General features: G+C 41.0%; 1 protein-coding gene across 4 annotated transcripts in view; it reads left to right on the top strand.

Annotated features, from left to right (window-relative positions):
* STAT3 (signal transducer and activator of transcription 3) overlaps positions 1 to 19,375 on the top strand; it is a 600,544-nt gene that overhangs the window by 197,099 nt on the left and 384,070 nt on the right. For all 4 annotated transcript variants that reach the window (XM_053699116.1, XM_053699126.1, XM_053699099.1 and 1 more), the window contains exon 9: positions 3,651 to 3,809. In XM_053699116.1, coding sequence (XP_053555091.1) covers positions 3,651 to 3,809 — 159 coding nt within the window. The remainder of the gene's footprint in view (positions 1 to 3,650; positions 3,810 to 19,375) is intronic.

The following is a 19,375-nucleotide window of genomic DNA, read 5'->3' as shown; positions in this document are numbered from 1 at the left end:
GATTATTTTTATTAGTTTTTTTAAAAAGGTCATTATTTCCTTTTTTCTTTTTGTTTTTATTGGTCATATCTGTGTTTGTTGTTCCCATCTCTATTTCTTCCATAGATATTAAGTTACTATCTTGGAAAGTTCTGTTTTTGGTTGCTATTTCTTCTGCTAGAAGAGTTTCTGAATTATCTGCTTTGCAGTGTACTTCTCCCTATCTGGTATTCCATACAGATAAGGTAGTTTTACGTACCAAGCCTGGTTTTCTTCCAAAGGTCGTTTCCAACAGGAATATTAACCAGGAAATTGTTGTTCCTTCTCTGTGTCCGAATCCAGTTTCAAAGAAGGAACGCTTGTTACACAATCTAGATGTGGTCCGTGCTTTAAAGTTCTATTTAGAAGCAACAAAGGATTTCAGACAGACATCATCCTTGTTTGTTGTCTATTCTGGTAAGAGGAGAGGGCAGAAGGCTACTGCTACCTCTCTTTCTTTTTGGCTGAAAAGCATCATCCGATTGGCTTATGAGACTGCCGGACGGCAGCCTCCTGAACGTATTACAGCTCATTCTACTAGAGCTGTGGCTTCCACATGGGCCTTCAAGAACAAGGCTTCTGTTGATCAGATCTATAAGGCAGCGACTTGGTCTTCTCTGCATACTTTTGCCAAATTTTACAAATTCGATACTTATGCTTCTTCGGAGGCTATTTTTGGGAGAAAGGTTTTGCAAGCCGTGGTTCCTTCCGTTTAGGTAACCTGGTTTGCTCCCTCCCTTCATCCGTGTCCTAAAGCTTTGGTATTGGTTCCCACAAGTAAGGATGAAGCCGTAGACCGGACACACCAATGTTGGAGAAAACAGAATTTATGTTTACCTGATAAATTTCTTTCTCCAACGGTGTGTCCGGTCCACGGCCCACCCTGGTTTTTAATCAGGTTTGAAAAATTTCTTTCTTTATACACTACAGTCACCACGGCACCCTATAGTTTCTCCTTTTTCTCCTAACCGTCGGTCGAATGACTGGGGGGCGGAGCCAGAGGGGGAGCTATATGGACAGCTCTTGCTGGGTGCTCTTTGCCATTTCCTGTAGGGGAAGAGAATATCCCACAAGTAAGGATGAAGCCGTGGACCGGACCGTTGGAGAAAGAAATTTATCAGGTAAACATAAATTCTGTTTTTTATAGCTTTCTCATCTGCACTGAAATAGAAATATAAAAGTTGAATATTTTGAATCTGCTGATGCTGCTGAAAAAAACCCATATACAATTTGTGTGTCACTAACTGAAATATGGTATTAAATGTAAGCAGCAAAAAAGCTCAAAATCAGCTTAACACAAGGCTGCAATAAATCTGAAAAAATATCAGGTGTAGGAAGTGATCCTAATTAGGAGCTAAAACAGACGAAGGAAGGAAATTTTCTTTTTTTAAATAAGTGAATAAAGTATAGTTTATACATATAAACAAGAAAACTCAGACCCTTATTACTCCAGCACCCAACCATGTCAGGAAAAATATATGCTTTTAAACAAGGAAAGATTTAGGAGCAAATAATACACATACTATTGGAAAATGCGTTTAAAAGGATTTATATATTGATTTCAGCATAACAATAATTCGTAAGCATGACCCCCAAATATTCATAAAGTTCAAAGTCCACAACCCGGGTTGTTAAGTGGAAATAGGTAAGTTGGTCCATTCATTGACCAGTATTGATTTATTTCAAAATGCCTGATTAATGGCACATTTGTAATCCCAGAGATGGAAAGCAACGTTAATGCAAGGACAGCACCAATTATTATGTAACACTGACACTGTAGGTTTTAAACTTGTATCTTCGTACTCCCAATGCAAATTGTAACTGTATCACAAATAGCAGAAAAAAGTGGCAACTTTTCCATACCACATTAAACTCGCAGTGACAGTTCTCTGTTGCTTGTAGAGTTATAATAAAACAAGTACCTGCTTCCTCGGTGTTCCGTCAGTGACGTATTATGGTGTCATATCTACCTGCTCGTTGCTTCCAATTTTTGTTTTCAACCGGTTTAGGAGATATCACCTTTGTTTTTTCCTCCGTGCTTTCTTGGCTCTTTCTGTGCTTCTGCACGCCTTGGCTTACACCGGAGTATGATTTTGTTTGAAGGTCAGCTTTTTGGACGGTGCACAGCTGCTGCACCGCTCCAAACAAACAAGCAGCTACGTGCGTTTCACCCGGGGTCCATTCGGGCTTCAGCCGGAAGAAGCCCGAATGGACCCCGGGTGAAACGCGCGTAGCTGCTTGTTTGTTTGTTTGTTTGGAGCGGTGCAGCAGCTGTGCACCGTCCAAAAAGCTGACCTTCAAACAAAATCATACTCCGGTGTAAGCCAAGGCGTGCAGAAGCACAGAAAGAGCCAAGAAAGCATGGAGGAAAAAACAAAGGTGATATCTCCTAAACCGGTTGAAAACAAAAATTGGAAGCAACGAGCAGGTAGATATGACACCATAATAAGTCACTGACGGAACACCGAGGAAGCAGGTACTTGTTTTATTATAACTCTACAAGCAACAGAGAACTGTCACTGCGAGTTTAATGTGGTATGGAAAAGTTGCCACTTTTTTCTGCTATTTGTGATACAGTTACAATTTGCATTGGGAGTACGAAGATACAAGTTTAAAACCTACAGTGTCAGTGTTACATAATAATTGGTGCTGTCCTTGCATTAACGTTGCTTTCCATCTCTGGGATTACAAATGTGCCATTAATCAGGCATTTTGAAATAAATCAATACTGGTCAATGAATGGACCAACTTACCTATTTCCACTTAACAACCCGGGTTGTGGACTTTGAACTTTATGAATATTTGGGGGTCATGCTTACGAATTATTGTTATGCTGAAATCAATATATAAATCCTTTTAAACGCATTTTCCAATAGTATGTGTATTATTTGCTCCTAAATCTTTCCTTGTTTAAAAGCATATATTTTTCCTGACATGGTTGGATGCTGGAGTAATAAGGGTCTGAGTTTTCTTGTTTATATGTATATTAATTAAATACCCTTACCCGTGCACTATACTGAGAAGTGTGGTCCTATATAGGACACACTATATTTTATCTCAGTATATTAAACTGTGAAATTTATTAAACTAGTGGTGCTGGCACAAAATATACAAAGTATAGTTTATATCTATCAAAACACAATTGGTTGCACAATACAAATAAATATACAAATAATCAAAATTCAAAAAAGTCAAATATAAATTTATTATAAACTCCCTATAGTGTGCACACTGTGTAATGAAACTGATAGTATGAAAATAATAATAATGATAAAACCACTGTACATAAAGCTTGACAAAGTCAACATCTCATCACGAGTTCATTCCAATAAAATAAAATGATCTGGCAATTTAATAGATCAATAATAAAAATGACCTTAGACATAAATAGATTTAGTGCAACTTGCTGGGATTGCCCCATTTTAAAGAAAACTTCCTAAGGGCAGGCCCTGCGAGTGTCTGAGGTTTTCTAATCCCATCCGGTGATATTTTTGATAATAGAATGTACTGTTCTCTTTAACTTCTCTATTGACATGTTATACAGTGAGGCCACAAAATATATAGTTAGGATGAGATTTCACTCTCCTAGGTTGCATTTGGAAGAAAGTCTTAGACATGTGTGTTGTCTGCAGGATAACCTCCCTGGCAGAGTCTCAGCTGCAGACACGTCAACAAATAAAGAAATTAGAAGAACTGCAACAGAAAGTCTCGTACAAAGGTGACCCTATTATTCAGCACAGGCCCATGTTAGAGGAGCGGATTGTGGAGCTCTTCAGAAATCTAATGAAAAGGTAAGAACTAATATTCTTGTGTTTTGCTTTTGCTAGAAGGTTAAGGGTTATATGAGTAACATTATCATCATGTTCAATACGTTTATGGGTATTGTAGTAGTAACTATAATTTCTCTGCCACAAATAATTAATAAAATAATAACAAAATGTCAATTTAGGCAGAAATTCACTAGTTCAGTATTTTTGTATATTATCCACTAGTTTTTCTCTGGTTCCTTGCTGTATAATTGTGTATTCTGTAGTTTTGAAGCTGGGGCAGGGATGAAAAACTGTAATCACAGCTATATTGTGCTTCATAGAGGGTAAACTGGCTAAAATGTACATATGCATTCATATACAACTGTTAAATTATATTATAAGAGGGACTGCTACAAAGATTGACAGTTTAGGGAATGTTTAACTTAAACTAGACAGTTCAATAAATTGTTAGTGCAATAATAAATAAATATATATAGATAAAATCTATCTCACAAAAGTGAGTACACCCCTCACATTTTTGTAAATGTTTTATATCTTTTCATGTGACAACACTGAAGTAATAACACTTTGCTACAATGTAAAATAGTGAGTGTACAGCAGCATTGTAAATTTGTACTCAGTAATGTTACCACATAACCCCACATCTATCTATGCTGACCTAATATAAAGACCAGAGTATATGAAGAAACATTAGATTACTGGATACATGAGAGATTTAAAAATAATAAAACAATGATGTTGCTATTTCTGGGTATATCAAGTTAATATATCAACACAAATACAGATACATTCTAAATTCTACACAGGATAATTATAAGCCAAGGTCAATTCCTAACAAGTAACAAATATTATAATTAAAGAAATGTAGTATACATTAATCTATAAAGAGACTGATGTCCCATTCTTTATTGAGGCCATTTGGCTCTCTTGTATTCAATAAGAGAATCCAGTATAACTCCTCCTTCATGAGAATTTTATATTTGTTACCACCTCTCTGTGGCAATCTACAAATGTTTCTGACGTTAATATCAAGGTGATTGATGTTGTTAAAGTGTAAGCCATTAAAATACCTTGCTGTACTAGAAGTCTTAACATAATTTTTCACATCTCTCATGTGTTCTCCAATCCTTGTCCTGAGGCTACGTGAAGTATGACCTACATATTGTGCCCCCACACAAATTACACTCTAAGAGGTAAACTACAAATGTGGATGCACAGTTTGCATAATGGTTTATGCTGTACGTAGTTCCCTTAGACGTGCTAATAAAGGTATCACCCTTTGATATAACAGCACATGTTCCACAATTAGTGGCCAAGCATTGAAAAGTACCCTTCTTGTTAAGCCAAGTAACACCGGTGTTTCTTGGATAACTGATTACCATGCTTGGGGCAAGCTTATTGCCCAAAGTTGGTGCTTTTCTTGACACATACTTAATATTATCAACAAAGGGCGAAAGAATTTCATCTCCCCTCAAAAATGTCAAGTTATGTTTAATAATATCACAAATCTGTTTATATTGTGATGAATATTCTGTATAAAAGACAATAGAGTCATGTGAGACATTCTTAGACCGCTTAGTGGTCTTACTCTTTATGATTTCTAAAGGCTTATCCTGAACCTCTTTCAAGGCTCTATTTAAAAGGCTCTGGTCATAACCTCTGGCTAATAATCTGTGAGTAGCTGCGCTTGGTTCTCAAAAAGTGAGTCATTAGATGCATTCCTCCTAAGATACTGACTTTTCGGAATTGATTTGATAAAGTGTCTTGGATGACAGGAACCGGCATGTAAAATCGTATTACCAGCCGTCGGCTTACGGTAAGTATCAGTCATAATGGAGTTTGTGCATGTAGAACCAGTCAATCTGAGCTCCAAAAATTCTACCTTAATTCTATTAGTCAGTCCTGTGAAACTCAAGCCAAACTCATTATTGATAATTTTCAAAAAATCCTCAAATACAAAATCTCCCTTAAAAATAAAAATGAGATCATCTATATATCTCATATATAGTTGTTTGCAACAAATAAAGCACGACAGATAACCTAGGCAATAATGGGTGTGAAAAAAGCAGATTTATGCTGTGCGGATTTAATGAGTTGATTGTAGTACTTAGTTGGCATTACACACACCTTCACTGCTACATAATTTCAAAGTCACTCCACATATATAATTCACCTATGCCCAGAGTTATACAAATGTCCAGAGTTGCACAGATAATATTGCTTTAAATGACAGCGTAGCAAACAAATATAAAAGTAGCTAGTGCAGAGTATAGAGGAAAACAAAGCACTTACTCATGAATTCCAGAGGATCTGTCCGAGCTCACCTTTACCCTCAGCTTTTTAAGCAAGGCAGTAGTCTTCTTGGAGGTGTGTTTAGGGTCGTAATCATGTTGGAATACTACCCTCTGGCCCAGTCTCTGAAGGGAGGGGATCATGCTCTGCTTCAGTATGTCACAGTACATGTTGTCATTCATGGTTCCCTCAATGAACTGTAGCTTCCCAGTGCCAGCAGCACTCATGCTGGCCCAGACTATGACAATCCCACCACCATGCTTGACTGTAGGCAAGACACACTTGTCTTTTGTACTCCTCACCTGGTTGCCGCCACATACGCTTGACACCATCTGAACCAAATAAGTTTATCTTGGTCTCATCGGACCACAGGACATGGTTCCTGTAATCCATGTTCTTTGTCTGCCTGTCTTCAGCAAACTGTTTGCAGGATTTCTTGTGCATTATCTTTAGAAGAGGCTTCCTTCTGGGACGACAGCCATGCAGACCAATTTGATGCAGTGTGCGGCGTATGGTCTGAGCAATGACAGGCTGACCCCCCCGACCCCTTTAACCACTGCAGCAATGCTGGCGGCACTAATATGTCTATTTTCCAAAGACAACCTTTGGATATGATGCTGAGCATGTGCACTCAACTTCTTTGGTCGACCATGGCGAGTCCTGTTCTGAGTGAAACCTGTCCTGTTCTTGCCCACTTTGCTGCAGCTCAGTTTTAGGGTCTTGGCAAACTTATTATAGCCTAGGCCATCTTTATGTAGAGAAACGATTCTTTTTTTCAGATCCTCGGAGAGTTCTTTGCCATGAGGTGCCATGTTGAACTTCCAGTGACCAGTATGCGAGAGTGTGAGAGCGATAACAACAAATTTAACACACCTGATACCTTGTAACACTGAGTCACATGGCACCGGGGAGTGAAAATGGCTAATTGGGCCCAATTTGGACATTTCCACTTTGGGGTGTACTCACTTTTGTTGGCAACAGTTTAGACATTAATGGCTGTGTGTTGAGTTATTTTGAGGGGACAGCAAATTTACACTTATACAGTCTGTATACTCACTACTTTACATTGTAGCAAAGTGCTATTTCTTAAGTGTTGTCACATGAGAAGATATAATAAAATATTTACAAAAATGTGAGGGGTGTACTCGCTTTTGTGAGATACTCTGTATGTATATATGTGTGTGTATGTATATGTGTGTGTATATATATAATAATTATTACAATCTGAGAGTAGTTCGTGGCGGTTGAGGCCAAATTAACTTTGAGACTCTGTTGTTAATAAGTACAGTATATCTTAATATGATGTTCCTACAGTACATATGAACTAGATAGTGCTCATAACAAATAACAGGGTTAATACAGCTCAATTGTTAACATCTAACAAATGGTGTCTATGTCCCTTTAAGACAAACAAACCAAAGATGTTAATCTGTAGAATCTTATATTGATTATAGATCTGGTGTGCACCTGTGCATTCAGAGTGTCCTTAATATACACGTATGTTTCAAAATACCAGCAATGTCAATATATATTTTATTTTCCTTGATAACAAGTGGTAATTTCAGACAAGATCCCAGGTAGAAATAACCTCAATCATATGAGGTAAGTAGGGATCATTGGTAAATATCCTGGATTCATCAGTCCGTCAGTGTACTTCAGTGACGCTTGAGTATGGTAGGGCCATTTTCTCTCTGTGTGTCCTCGGTGTCCCCAGAGGCAGAGTATATAAGGAGGGGGAAAGAAAGGCAACACAATAGTGCAATACCGTTTTGATAAAAATACACTTTTTATTAAAGAAAAAAAAAAATCTGCTTACATTATTCAACCTCAATTGGATATGAGGTATCTGTTTTAGCGTTTGTTTTAAAAGATCTTTGCACATTCATTTCCCAAATAACTTGTCCTTTCTAAAGAAAGTTTGTAGCAGTCCACACAGCAAGCCAAAGTACTAGAGTGTAGTTCCTAACGCGTTTATTTAAATAAGTAGCTTTGGGATTCATTCAGTCATATCGATCCTCTGAAGAAGGTAACATTTAAACCTTTGAAACGCGTTCGGAACTACACTCTAGTACTTTGGCTTGCTTTTTTTCTTTTGTAATGTTTTTAAAAATAAATAAATAAATAAAATATATATATTTATATTTCTTTCATGTAATTGGCAAGAGTCCATGAGCTAGTGACGTATGGGATATACAATCCTACCAGGAGGGGCAAAGTTTCCAAAACCTCAAAATGCCTATAAATACACCCCCTCACCACACCCACAATTCAGTTTTACAAACTTTGCCTCCTATGGAGGTGGTGAAGTAAGTTTGTGCTTAGATTCTATGTTGATATCACAATTAATATCCTTAAATCCCAATGTTCGACTCTCTCTGACTTGGTGGTTAGATCACCCTCATATAGTTCAAGAGGCCTCTTTCTCTTGTTAAGTGTGTTCAGTCCACGGGTCATCCATTACTTATGGGATATATTCTCCTTCCCAACAGGATGTTGCAAGAGGATCACCCAAGCAGAGCTGCTATGTAGCTCCTCCCCTCACATGTCATACCCAGTCATTCTCTTGCAACCCTCAACAAAGAAGGAGGTCGCGAGAGGAGCTGGAGTTTTTACTTAACTATTAACTATTCTTCAATCAAAAATTTGTTATTTTAAATGGCACCGGAGTGTGCTGTTTTTCTATCTCAGGCAGTATTTGGAAGAAGAAACTGCCTGCGTTTTTTATCTATGATCTTAGCAGGCGTAACTAAGATCCACTGGCTGTTCTCGACATTCTGAAGAGTGGGGTAACTTCAGACTGGGAATAGCATGCGGGGTCCTCCGCAAATGAGGTATGTGCGGTACTTTATTTTCTGGGAATGGAATTGACTAAGAAAATACTGCTGTTACCGTATGATGTAAGTACAGCCTTAAATGCAGTAGTAGCAACTGGTATCAGGCTGATAAATGTATGCGCAGTCGAGTTATATTCTAGGGACTAGAATTTGACTGAGAAAATACTGTTAACACTGAAATAATACTTAAGCCTTCTCTGCAGTGGTAGCGACTGGTAGCAGGCTTAGTGATAGCTTTGCATGACATTGAAAAATGTTGTTTTTTAATAAAACGTTTACTGGCATGTTATTCGTTTTTTGTGAGGTACTTTGGTGATAAATCGCTTTGGGCATGATTTTTTCCACATGGCTAACATATTTTTCTGCATGGAAACCGTTATATCAGGGCTCCCACTGTTGTGATTGGAGTGGGAGGGCCCTTGTTTTAGCGCCTTGTTGCGCAGTTAAAATTATTGCACAGTCTTTCTGCTTCTTCCTCATTGATCCAGGACGTCTCTAGAGAGCTCAGGGGTCTGCAAATTTCATTTGTGAGGTAGGTAATCAGTCACAGCAGATCTGTGACAGTGTGCTGATTGTGATTAAAAGCGTTAAATCTTAATTGATATCTGTTTTATCCGTTTTGGGTATCGAGGGGTTAATCATCCTTTTGCTAATGGGTGCAATCCTCTGCTAATAGTACACTTCTTGTTAAGAATTGTTTAATTATATCTGTATTTTTGAAGCGCTGCAGCGTTTTTTATATTGCTTGTAAAACTTATTGAAAGTGATTTCCAAGCTTGTTAGTTTCATTGCTAAGTCTGTTTTAAACATGTCTGATTCAGAGGAAACTGTTTGTTCATCATGTTCAAAAGCCAATGTGGAGCCCAATAGAACGATGTGTACCAATTGTATTGATATTGCTTTGAATAAAAGTCAATCTGTACCGATAAAGAAGCTATCACCAGACAACGAGGGGGAAGTTATGCCGCCTAACTCTCCTCACGTGTCAGTACCTGCGTCTCCCGCTCGGGAGATGCGTAGGATTGAGACACCTAGTACATCTAGGCCCTTACAAATCACTTTACATGATATGGCGAATGTTATGAAAGAAGTATTATATAATATGCCCGAATTAAGGGGCAAACGCGATAGCTCTGGGTTAAGGACAGAGCGCGCTGATGACACGAGAGCCATGTCTGATACTGCGTCACAACTTGCAGAACATGAGGACGGTGAGCTTCATTCTGTCGGTGACGGTTCTGATTCGGGGAGACCGGATTCAGAAATTTCAAATTTTAAATTTAAGCTTGAGAACCTCCGTGTGTTACTAGGGGAGGTATTAGCGGCTCTGAATGATTGCGACACGGTGGCAATTCCAGAGTAATTGTGTAGGTTGGATAGATACTATGCGGTACCGGTGTGTACTGACGTTTTTCCTATACCAAAAAGACTTACAGAAATTATCAGTAAGGAGTGGGATAGACCCGGTGTGCCTTTTTCCCCTCCCCCGATATTTAGAAAAATGTTCCCTATAGACGCCACCACACGAGACTTATGGCAGACGGTCCCTAAGGTGGAGGGAGCAGTTTCTACGTTAGCCAAGCGTACCACTATCCCGGTGGAGGATAGCTGTGCTTTCTCAGATCCAATGGATAAAAAATTAGAGGGGTATCTTAAGAAAATGTTTGTTCAACAGGGTTTTATATTGCAGCCTCTTGCATGCATTGCGCCTGTCACGGCTGCAGCGGCATTCTGGTTTGAGTCTCTGGAAGAGGCGATTCGCACAGAGCCATTGGATAAGGCCTTGAGCAAGGTTAGAACCCTTAAGCAAGCTAATGCGTTTGTTTCAGATGCCGTAGTACATCTAACCAAACTTACGGCTAAAAATTCCGGATTCGCCATACAGGCGCGCAGAGCGCTCTGGCTTAAATCCTGGTCAGCTGATGTAACTTCCAAGTCTAAACTACTTAACATTCCTTTCAAAGGGCAGACCTTATTCGGGCCCGGCTTGAAGGAAATTATTGCTGACATTACGGGAGGTAAGGGCCATGCCCTTCCTCAGGACAGGGCCAAACCAAAGGCCAAACAGTCTAATTTTCGTGCCTTTCGTAACTTCAAGGCAGGAGCAGCATCGACTTCCTCCGCTCCAAAACAGGAAGGAACTACTGCTCGTTACAGACAAGGTTGGAAAGGCAACCAGTCATGGAACAAGGGCAAGCAGGCCAGAAAGCCTACTCCCGCCCCTAAGACAGCATGAAGTCAGGGCCCCCTATCCAGAGACGGATTTAGTGGGGGGCAGACTTTCTCTCTTTGCCCAGGCTTGGGCAAGAGATGTGCAGGATCCCTGGACGTTAAAGATTATATCTCAGGGATACCTTCTGGATTTCAAATCCTCTCCTCCACAAGGGAGGTTCCATCTTTCGAGGTTATCGACAAACCTAGTAAAGAGAGAGGCATTTCTACAATGTGTACAAGACCTCTTAATCATGGGAGTGATCCACTCAGTTCCGCGATCGGAACAGGGACAAGGATTTTACTCAAATCTATTTGTGGTTCCCAAAAAAGAGGGAACCTTCAGACCAATCTTGGACTTAAAGATCTTAAACAAATTCCTAAGGGTACCATCGTTCAAGATGGAAACCATTCGAACCATCCTACCCATGATCCAAGAGGGTCAATATATGACCACGGTGGACTTAAAGGATGCTTACCTTCATATACCGATTCACAAAGATCATTATCGGTACCTGAGGTTTGCCTTTCTAGACAGGCATTACCAGTTTGTGGCTCTTCCCTTCGGGTTAGCCACGGCCCCGAGAATTTTTACGAAGGTTCTGGGCTCACTTCTGGCGGTACTAAGACCACGAGGCATAGCGGTGGCTCCGTACCTAGACGACATTCTGATACAAGCATCAAGTTTTCAGAATGCAAAGTCTCATACAGAGATAGTTCTAGCATTTCTGAGGTCGCATGGGTGGAAAGTGAACGTGGAAAAGAGTTCTCTGTTGCCACTCACACGGGTTCCTTTTCTAGGGACTCTTATAGATTCTGTAGAGATGAAGATTTACCTGACGGAGTCCAGGTTATCAAAGATTCTCAATGCTTGCCGTGTCCTTCATTCCATTCCAAGCCCATCGGTAGCTCAGTGCATGGAGGTAATCGGCTTAATGGTAGCGGCAATGGACATAGTGCCATTTGCGCGCCTGCATCTCAGACCGCTGCAACTATGCATGCTCAGTAGACCAGAGATTCGCTTCTCTGGTGGTTGTCACCGGATCATCTGTCCAAAGGAATGACCTTTCACAGGCCAGATTGGACGATTGTAACAACGGATGCCAGCCTTCTAGGCTGGGGAGCAGTCTGGAATTCCCTGAAGGCTCAGGGATCGTGGACTCAGGAGGAGAAACTCCTCCCAATAAACATTCTAGAATTAAGAGCAATATTCAATGCACTTCTGGCTTGGCCTCAGTTAGCAAAGCTGAGGTTCATCAGATTTCAGTCGGACAATATCACGACTGTGGCTTACATCAATCATCAAGGGGGAACCAGGAGTTCCCTAGCGATGTTGGAAGTCTCGAAGATGATTCGCTGGGCAGAGTCTCACTCTTGCCACCTGTCAGCGATTCACATCCCAGGCGTAGAGAACTGGGAGGCGGATTTCCTAAGTCGCCAGACTTTTCATCCGGGAGAGTGGGAACTTCACCCGGAGGTGTTTGCTCAACTGATTCGTCGTTGGGGCAAACCGGATCTGGATCTCATGGCATCTCGCCAGAACGCGAAGCTTCCTTGTTACGGATCCAGGTCCAGGGACCCGGGAGCGGTGCTGGTAGATGCATTAGCAGCCCCTTGGGTTTTCAACAGAGCTTATGTGTTTCCACCATTTCCGTTGCTACCTCGGCTGATTGCCAGGATCAAACAGGAGAGGGCATCGGTAATTCTGAAAGCGCCTGCGTGGCCACGCAGGACCTGGTATGCAGACCTAGTGGACATGTCGTCCTGTCCACCATGGTCTCTTCCTCTGAGGCAGGACCTTCTAATTCAGGGTCCTTTCAACCATCCAAACCTAATTTCTCTGAGGCTGACTGCCTGGAAATTGAACGTTTGATTCTATCAAAGTGTGGGTTTTCGGATTCGGTTATTGATAAATTAATACAGGCTCGGAAACCTGTGACAAGAAAAATTTACCATAAGATATGGCGTAAATATTTATATTGGTGCGAATCCAAGAGTTACTCATGGAGTAAGGTTAGGATTCCTAGGATATTAGCTTTTCTACAAGAGGGTTTAGAAAAGGGTTTATCCGCTAGTTCGCTAAAGGGACAGATTTCAGCTCTGTCTATTCTTTTACACAAGCGTCTGGCAGACAATCCAGACGTCCAGTCTTTTTGTCAGGCTTTGGCTAGAATTAAGCCTGTGTTTAAAGCTGTTGCTCCTCCGTGGAGCTTAAACTTGGTTCTTAAAGTTCTTGAGGGTGTTCCGTTTGAACCCCTTCATTCCATTGATATTAAGCTTTTATCTTGGAAAGTTTTGTTTTTGATGGCTATTTCCTCGGCTCGAAGAGTCTCTGAGTTATCTGCCTTACATTGTGATTCTCCTTATCTGATCTTTCATTCAGATAAGGTAGTTCTGCGTACTAAACCTGGGTTTTTACCTAAGGTTGTTTCTAACAGGAATATCAATCAAGAGATTGTTGTTCCATCATTATGTCCTAATCCTTCTTCAAAGAAGGAACGTCTTTTGCATAATCTAGACGTGGTCCGTGCTCTGAAGTTCTACTTACAGGCAACTAAAGATTTTAGACAAACTTCTTCTCTGTTTGTCGTTTATTCTGGACAGAGGAGAGGTCAAAAGGCTTCGGCTACCTCTCTCTCTTTTTGGCTTCGTAGCATAATACGTTTAGCCTATGAGACTGCTGGACAGCAGCCTCCTGACAGAATTACAGCTCATTCCACTAGAGCTGTGGCTTCCACCTGGGCCTTTAAGAATGAGGCCTCTGTTGAACAGATTTGCAAGGCTGCAACTTGGTCTTCACTTCATACTTTTTCCAAATTTGACAAATTTGACACTTTTGCTTCTTCGGAGGCTGGTTTTGGGAGAAAGGTTCTACAGGCAGTGGTTCCTTCTGTTTAATGTTCCTGCCTTGTCCCTCCCATCATCCGTGTACTTAGCTTTGGTATTGGTATCCCATAAGTAATGGATGACCCGTGGACTGAACACACTTAACAAGAGAAAACATAATTTATGCTTACCTGATAAATTTATTTCTCTTGTAGTGTGTTCAGTCCACGGCCCGCCCTGTCTTTTTTTGAGGCAGGTTCTAAATTTTAAAATAACTCCAGTCACCACTGCACCTTATAGTTTCTCCTTTCTCGTCTTGTTTCGGTCGAATGACTGGATATGACATGTGAGGGGAGGAGCTATATAGCAGCTCTGCTTGGGTGATCCTCTTGCAACTTCCTGTTGGGAAGGAGAATATATCCCATAAGTAATGGATGACCCGTGGACTGAACACACTACAAGAGAAATAAATTTATCAGGTAAGCATAAATTATGTTTTTGTTTGTCCAACCTGGACTGTGATCACAACAGATGCAAGTCTTTTTCAGGTTGGGAGCTGTCTGGGGATCTCTGACAGCACAAGGGGTTTGGAAACCTCAAGAGGCGAGGTTACCAATCAATATTTTAGAACTCCGTGCTATCTTCAGGTATGGCCTCTGTTGAAGAGAGAACCGTTCATTTGTTTTCAGACAGACAATATCACAACTGTGGCATATGTCAATCATCAGGCTGGGACTCGCAGTCCCCAAGCCATGAAAGAAGTATCTCGGATACTTGCTTGGGCAAGATCCAGCTCCTGTCTAATTTCTGCGGTTCATATCCCAGGTATAGACAATTGGGAAGCGGATTATCTCAACTTTACATCCGGGGGAGTGGTCACTCCTTCCATATGTGTTTTCTTTTGTATTATGTATCGAGTCCACGGATTCATCCTAACTTGTGGGATATTGTCCTTCCTGACAGGAAGTAGCAAAGAGAGCACCACAGCAGAGCTGTCTATATAGCTCCCCCCTTAACTCCACCCCCCAGTCATTCTCTTTGCTGGCTCTAAGCAGGAAGAGTAAAGAGAAGAGGTGTTAAACTGTTAGTTTTATTTTATCTCCAATCAGTGGAATGGGGATTATGTGGATTTATCTCCTCAGATAAATCTGGATCAAGAGACCAGAGACTCTCTTCTTTGGTGGTTGTCACAGGATCATCTGTCCCGGGGAATGTGTTTCCGCAGGCCAGAATGGGTTATAGTGACTACAGACGCCAGTCTTCTGGGCTGGGGTGCAGTCTGGAATTCCCTGAAAGCTCAGGGTTTGTGGACTTGGGAGGAGGCTCTCCTACCGATAAATATTCTGGAATTAAGAGCGATATTCAATGCTCTCCAGGCATGGCCTCAGCTGGCTTCGGCCAGATTCATCAGGTTTCAGTCGGACAACATCACGACTGTGGCTTATATCAATCATCAGGGCGGAACAAAGAGTTCCTTAGCGATGATAGACATCTCAAGGATAATCCAATGGGCAGAGGCTCACTCTTGCCATCTGTCAGCGATCTATATCCCAGGTGTAGAGAACTGGGAGGCAGATTTTCTAAGTCGTCAGACTTTTCATCCGGGGGAGTGGGAACTCCATCCGGAGGTGTTTGCTCAGCTGGTTCGGCTATGGGGCACACCAGAGTTGGATCTGATGGCGTCTTCATCGTTACGGCTCCAGGTCAAGGGATCCTCAGGCTGTACTGATAGATGCTCTAGCAGTACCCTGGTCGTTCAACCTGGCTTATGTTTCCACCTTTCCCTCTCCTTCCACGTCTGATTGCCAGAATCAAACAGGAGAGAGCATCAGTGATTTTGATAGCGCCTGCGTGGCCACGCAGGACTTGGTATGCAGACCTGGTGGACATGTCATCCCTTCCACCATGGTCTCTGCCATTGAGACAGGACCTTCTGATTCAAGGTCCATTCAAGCATCCAAATCTAATTTCTCTGCAACTGACTGCTTGGAGATTGAACGCTTGATTCTATCAAAGCGGGGTTTCTCTGAGTCAGTCATAAATATCTTGATTCAGGCTCGAAAGCCTGTTACCAGGAAAATTTATCATAAGATATGGCGTAAATATCTTTTTTGGTGCAAATCCAAAGGCTTCTCCTGGAGTAAAATCAGGATTCCTAGGATTTTGTCTTTTCTCCAAGAGGGATTGGAGAAAGGATTATCAGCTAGTTCCCTAAAGGGACAGATATCTGCTCTATTTTGTTGCACAAGCGTCTGGCAGGTGTTCCAGACATTCTGGCTTTTTGTCAGGCTTTAGTTAGAATTAAGCCTGTGTTTAAACCTATTGCTCCGCCATGGAGTCTAAATTTAGTTCTTCAGGGGGTTCCGTTTGAACCCATGCATTCCATAGATATTAAGCTTTTATCTTGGAAAGTTTTGTTCCTAGTTGCTATCTCTTCAGCTCGAAGAGTTTCTGAACTATCTGCATTACAATGTGACTCTCCTTATCTTGTATTCCATGCTGATAAGGTGGTTTTCTGGGTTCCTACCTAAGGTTATTACTAACAGGAATATCAATCAAGAAATTGTTGTTCCTTCTCTGTGTCCTAATCCTTCTTGTAAAAAGGAACATCTGTTGCACAACTTCGACGTGGTTCGTTCTTTGAAATTTTATTTGCTGGCAACCAGGGTCCGCCCTGTCTATTCAAGACAGATTAGTATTTTTTTTATGTAACCTTCAGTCACTTCTGCACCTTATAGTTTCTCCTTTTCTTCCTTGGCCTTCGGTCGAATGACTGGGGGGGGGGGGAGCTATACTCTTTGCTACTTCCTGTCAGGAAGGACAATATCCCACAAGTTAGGATGAATCCGTGGACTCGGTACATTGCAAAAGAAAGAAATTTATCAGGTAAGCATAAATTTTTTTTTTTTTTTAAGATTGTTCAGATCTGTTGTCTTCCAGAAATAGATCTGATGGCTACCCATCTAAACAAGAAACTTCCCAGGTACCTGTCCAGGTCCAGGGATACTCAGGCGGAAGCAGTGGATGTGTTAGCAATTCCTTGGTGTTACCAACCTGCTTATATCTTCCCGCCTCTAGTTCTTCTTCCAAAAGTGATCTCCAAAATCATCATGGAACAATCGTTTGTGTTGCTGGTAGCTCCAGCATGGCCTCACAGGTTTTGGTATGCGGATCTTGTCCGGATGTCCAGTTGCCAACCTTGGCTAGACCTTCTATCTCAAGGTCTGTTTTTCCATCAGGATCTCAAATCATTAAATTTGAGGGTATGGAAATTGAACGCTTAGTGCTTAGTCATAGAGGTTTCTCTGACTCAGTGTTAATACTGTGTCTGCTTGGAGATTGAACGCCTGATTCTATCAAAGCGTGGTTTCTCTGAGTCGGTCATTGATACCCTGATTCAAGCTAGAAAGCCTGTCACCAGGAAGATTTATCATAAGATTTGGCGCAAATATTTTTATTGGTGTGAATCCAAGGGTTACTCATGGAGTAAGATTAGGATTCCTAGAATATTGTCTTTTCTCCAAGAAGGATTGGAAAAGGGATTATCAGCTAGTTCCTTAAAAGGACAAATATCTGCTTTGTCTATTCTTTTACACAAACGTCTGGCAGATTACCCAGACGTTCAAGCATTTAGTCAGGCCTTGGTCAGGATCAAGCCTGTATTTAAACCTGTTACTCCACCATGGAGCCTAAACTTAGTTCTTAAAGTTCTTCAAGGGGTTCCGTTTGAACCTATGCATTCCATAGATATTAAGCTTCTATCTTGGAAAGTTTTGTTTTTAGTAGCTATCTCTTCGACTCGAAGAGTTTCTGAGTTATCTGCTTTACAGTGTGACTCACCTTACCTTGTTTTCCATGTAGATAAGGTGGTTTTACGTACCAAACCTGAGTTTCTCCCTAAGGTTGTTTCTAATAGGAATATCAATCAGGAGATTGTTGTTCCTTCACTGTGTCCTAATCCTTCATCAAAGAAGGAACGTCTGTTGCACGATCTTGATGTGGTTCGTGCTTTAAAGTTCTACTTGCAAGCAACTAAGGATTTCCGTCAAACATCTTCATTGTTTGTTGTTTATTCTGATAAACGGAGAGGTCAAAAGGCTACGGCTACCTCTCTTTCCTTTTGGCTGAAAAGCATCATCCGTTTGGCTTATGAGACTGCTGGCCAGCAACCTCCTGAAAGAATTACTGCTCATACTACTAGAGCAGTGGCTGGCTTCTGTTGAACAGATTTGTAAGGCGGCGACTTGGTCTTCGCTTCATACTTTTTCCAAATTTTACAAATTCGATACTTTTGCTTCTTCGGAGGCTATTTTTGGGAGAAAGGTTCTACAAGCAGTGGTGCCTTCCGTTTAAGGTACCTGTCTTGTCCCTCCCTTCATCCGTATGTATGGATGAATCCGTGGACTCGATACATCTTACAAGAGAAAACATAATTTATGCTTACCTGATAAATTTATTTCTGTTGTGATGTATCGAGTCCACGGCCCGCCCTGTTTATTTTAGACAGGCAATATAGTTTCTCCTTTTTCTTCCTAGCCTTCGGTCGAATGACTGGGGGGTGGAGCTAAGGGAGGAGCTATATAGACAGCTCTGCTGTGGGTGCTCTCTTTGCCACTTCCTGTAGGGAAGGAGAATATCCCACAAGTAAGGATGAATCCGTGGACTCGATACATCACAAGAGAAATACATTTATCAGGTAAGCATAAATTATGTTTTTTCTGAGGAGACTTGGTGTATCAGAACTGGCTAGCATTATTTCCCTGTATGGGAATGGTGTAAGCAGTAAAACCTATTTTAATAAGAGGGGTGTTACTAGAGTCCCTATTTTATATTCATCATTAGCTGATATTTGGGCATTATTTTACATGGGAGACAATATAAAAAACGATGTTTTATGTTTTTTTTATTTTTGGCACTTAAAACTTATTGGTTTTATGCTTGAGGGTTATATTGTGTGTGTATTTTTACTTTAGTGCAAAACTGCATTTTCATGCGGTGCTGTTTGGGCCTACTCCAACTTTTGACCTTAAGGGGCGGAGCCTATTTTGGCGCAATTTCTTCAGGCTTAGCAGCAGCAAACAGTAACTCGGTGGCTCCTGGACTGTGTAGCTGGTCTGAAGGGTTGGAAACTTGATTCGAAGTACCTTGGGGGCAGGTAGGCAAGTGGCGAGGTGCAGAGTGTATTTTTATCTATCTTTTGACTACATGTTGATATAAGTACTTCTAAAGCCTTATTTCTGCCCTTGCTTCTGGGTGCAGCAATTTTTTTGAATTAACCAACGATATTAAGTTAAATTTGGGAATAATTTAACGTTTTTTGTGCATTTTGGAAAAATTGTTCACTTTTTCTTTTCTTAAAGGCACAGTACACGTTTTTTCTAATGTTTATTTTATGCTATAAATAAGTGTTTAAACGACTTTTGT

This window comes from Bombina bombina, chromosome 1 (genome assembly GCF_027579735.1).
Source record: "Bombina bombina isolate aBomBom1 chromosome 1, aBomBom1.pri, whole genome shotgun sequence".
NCBI lineage: Eukaryota > Metazoa > Chordata > Amphibia > Anura > Bombinatoridae > Bombina > Bombina bombina.
This window is presented reverse-complemented; position numbering and strand designations above follow the sequence as displayed.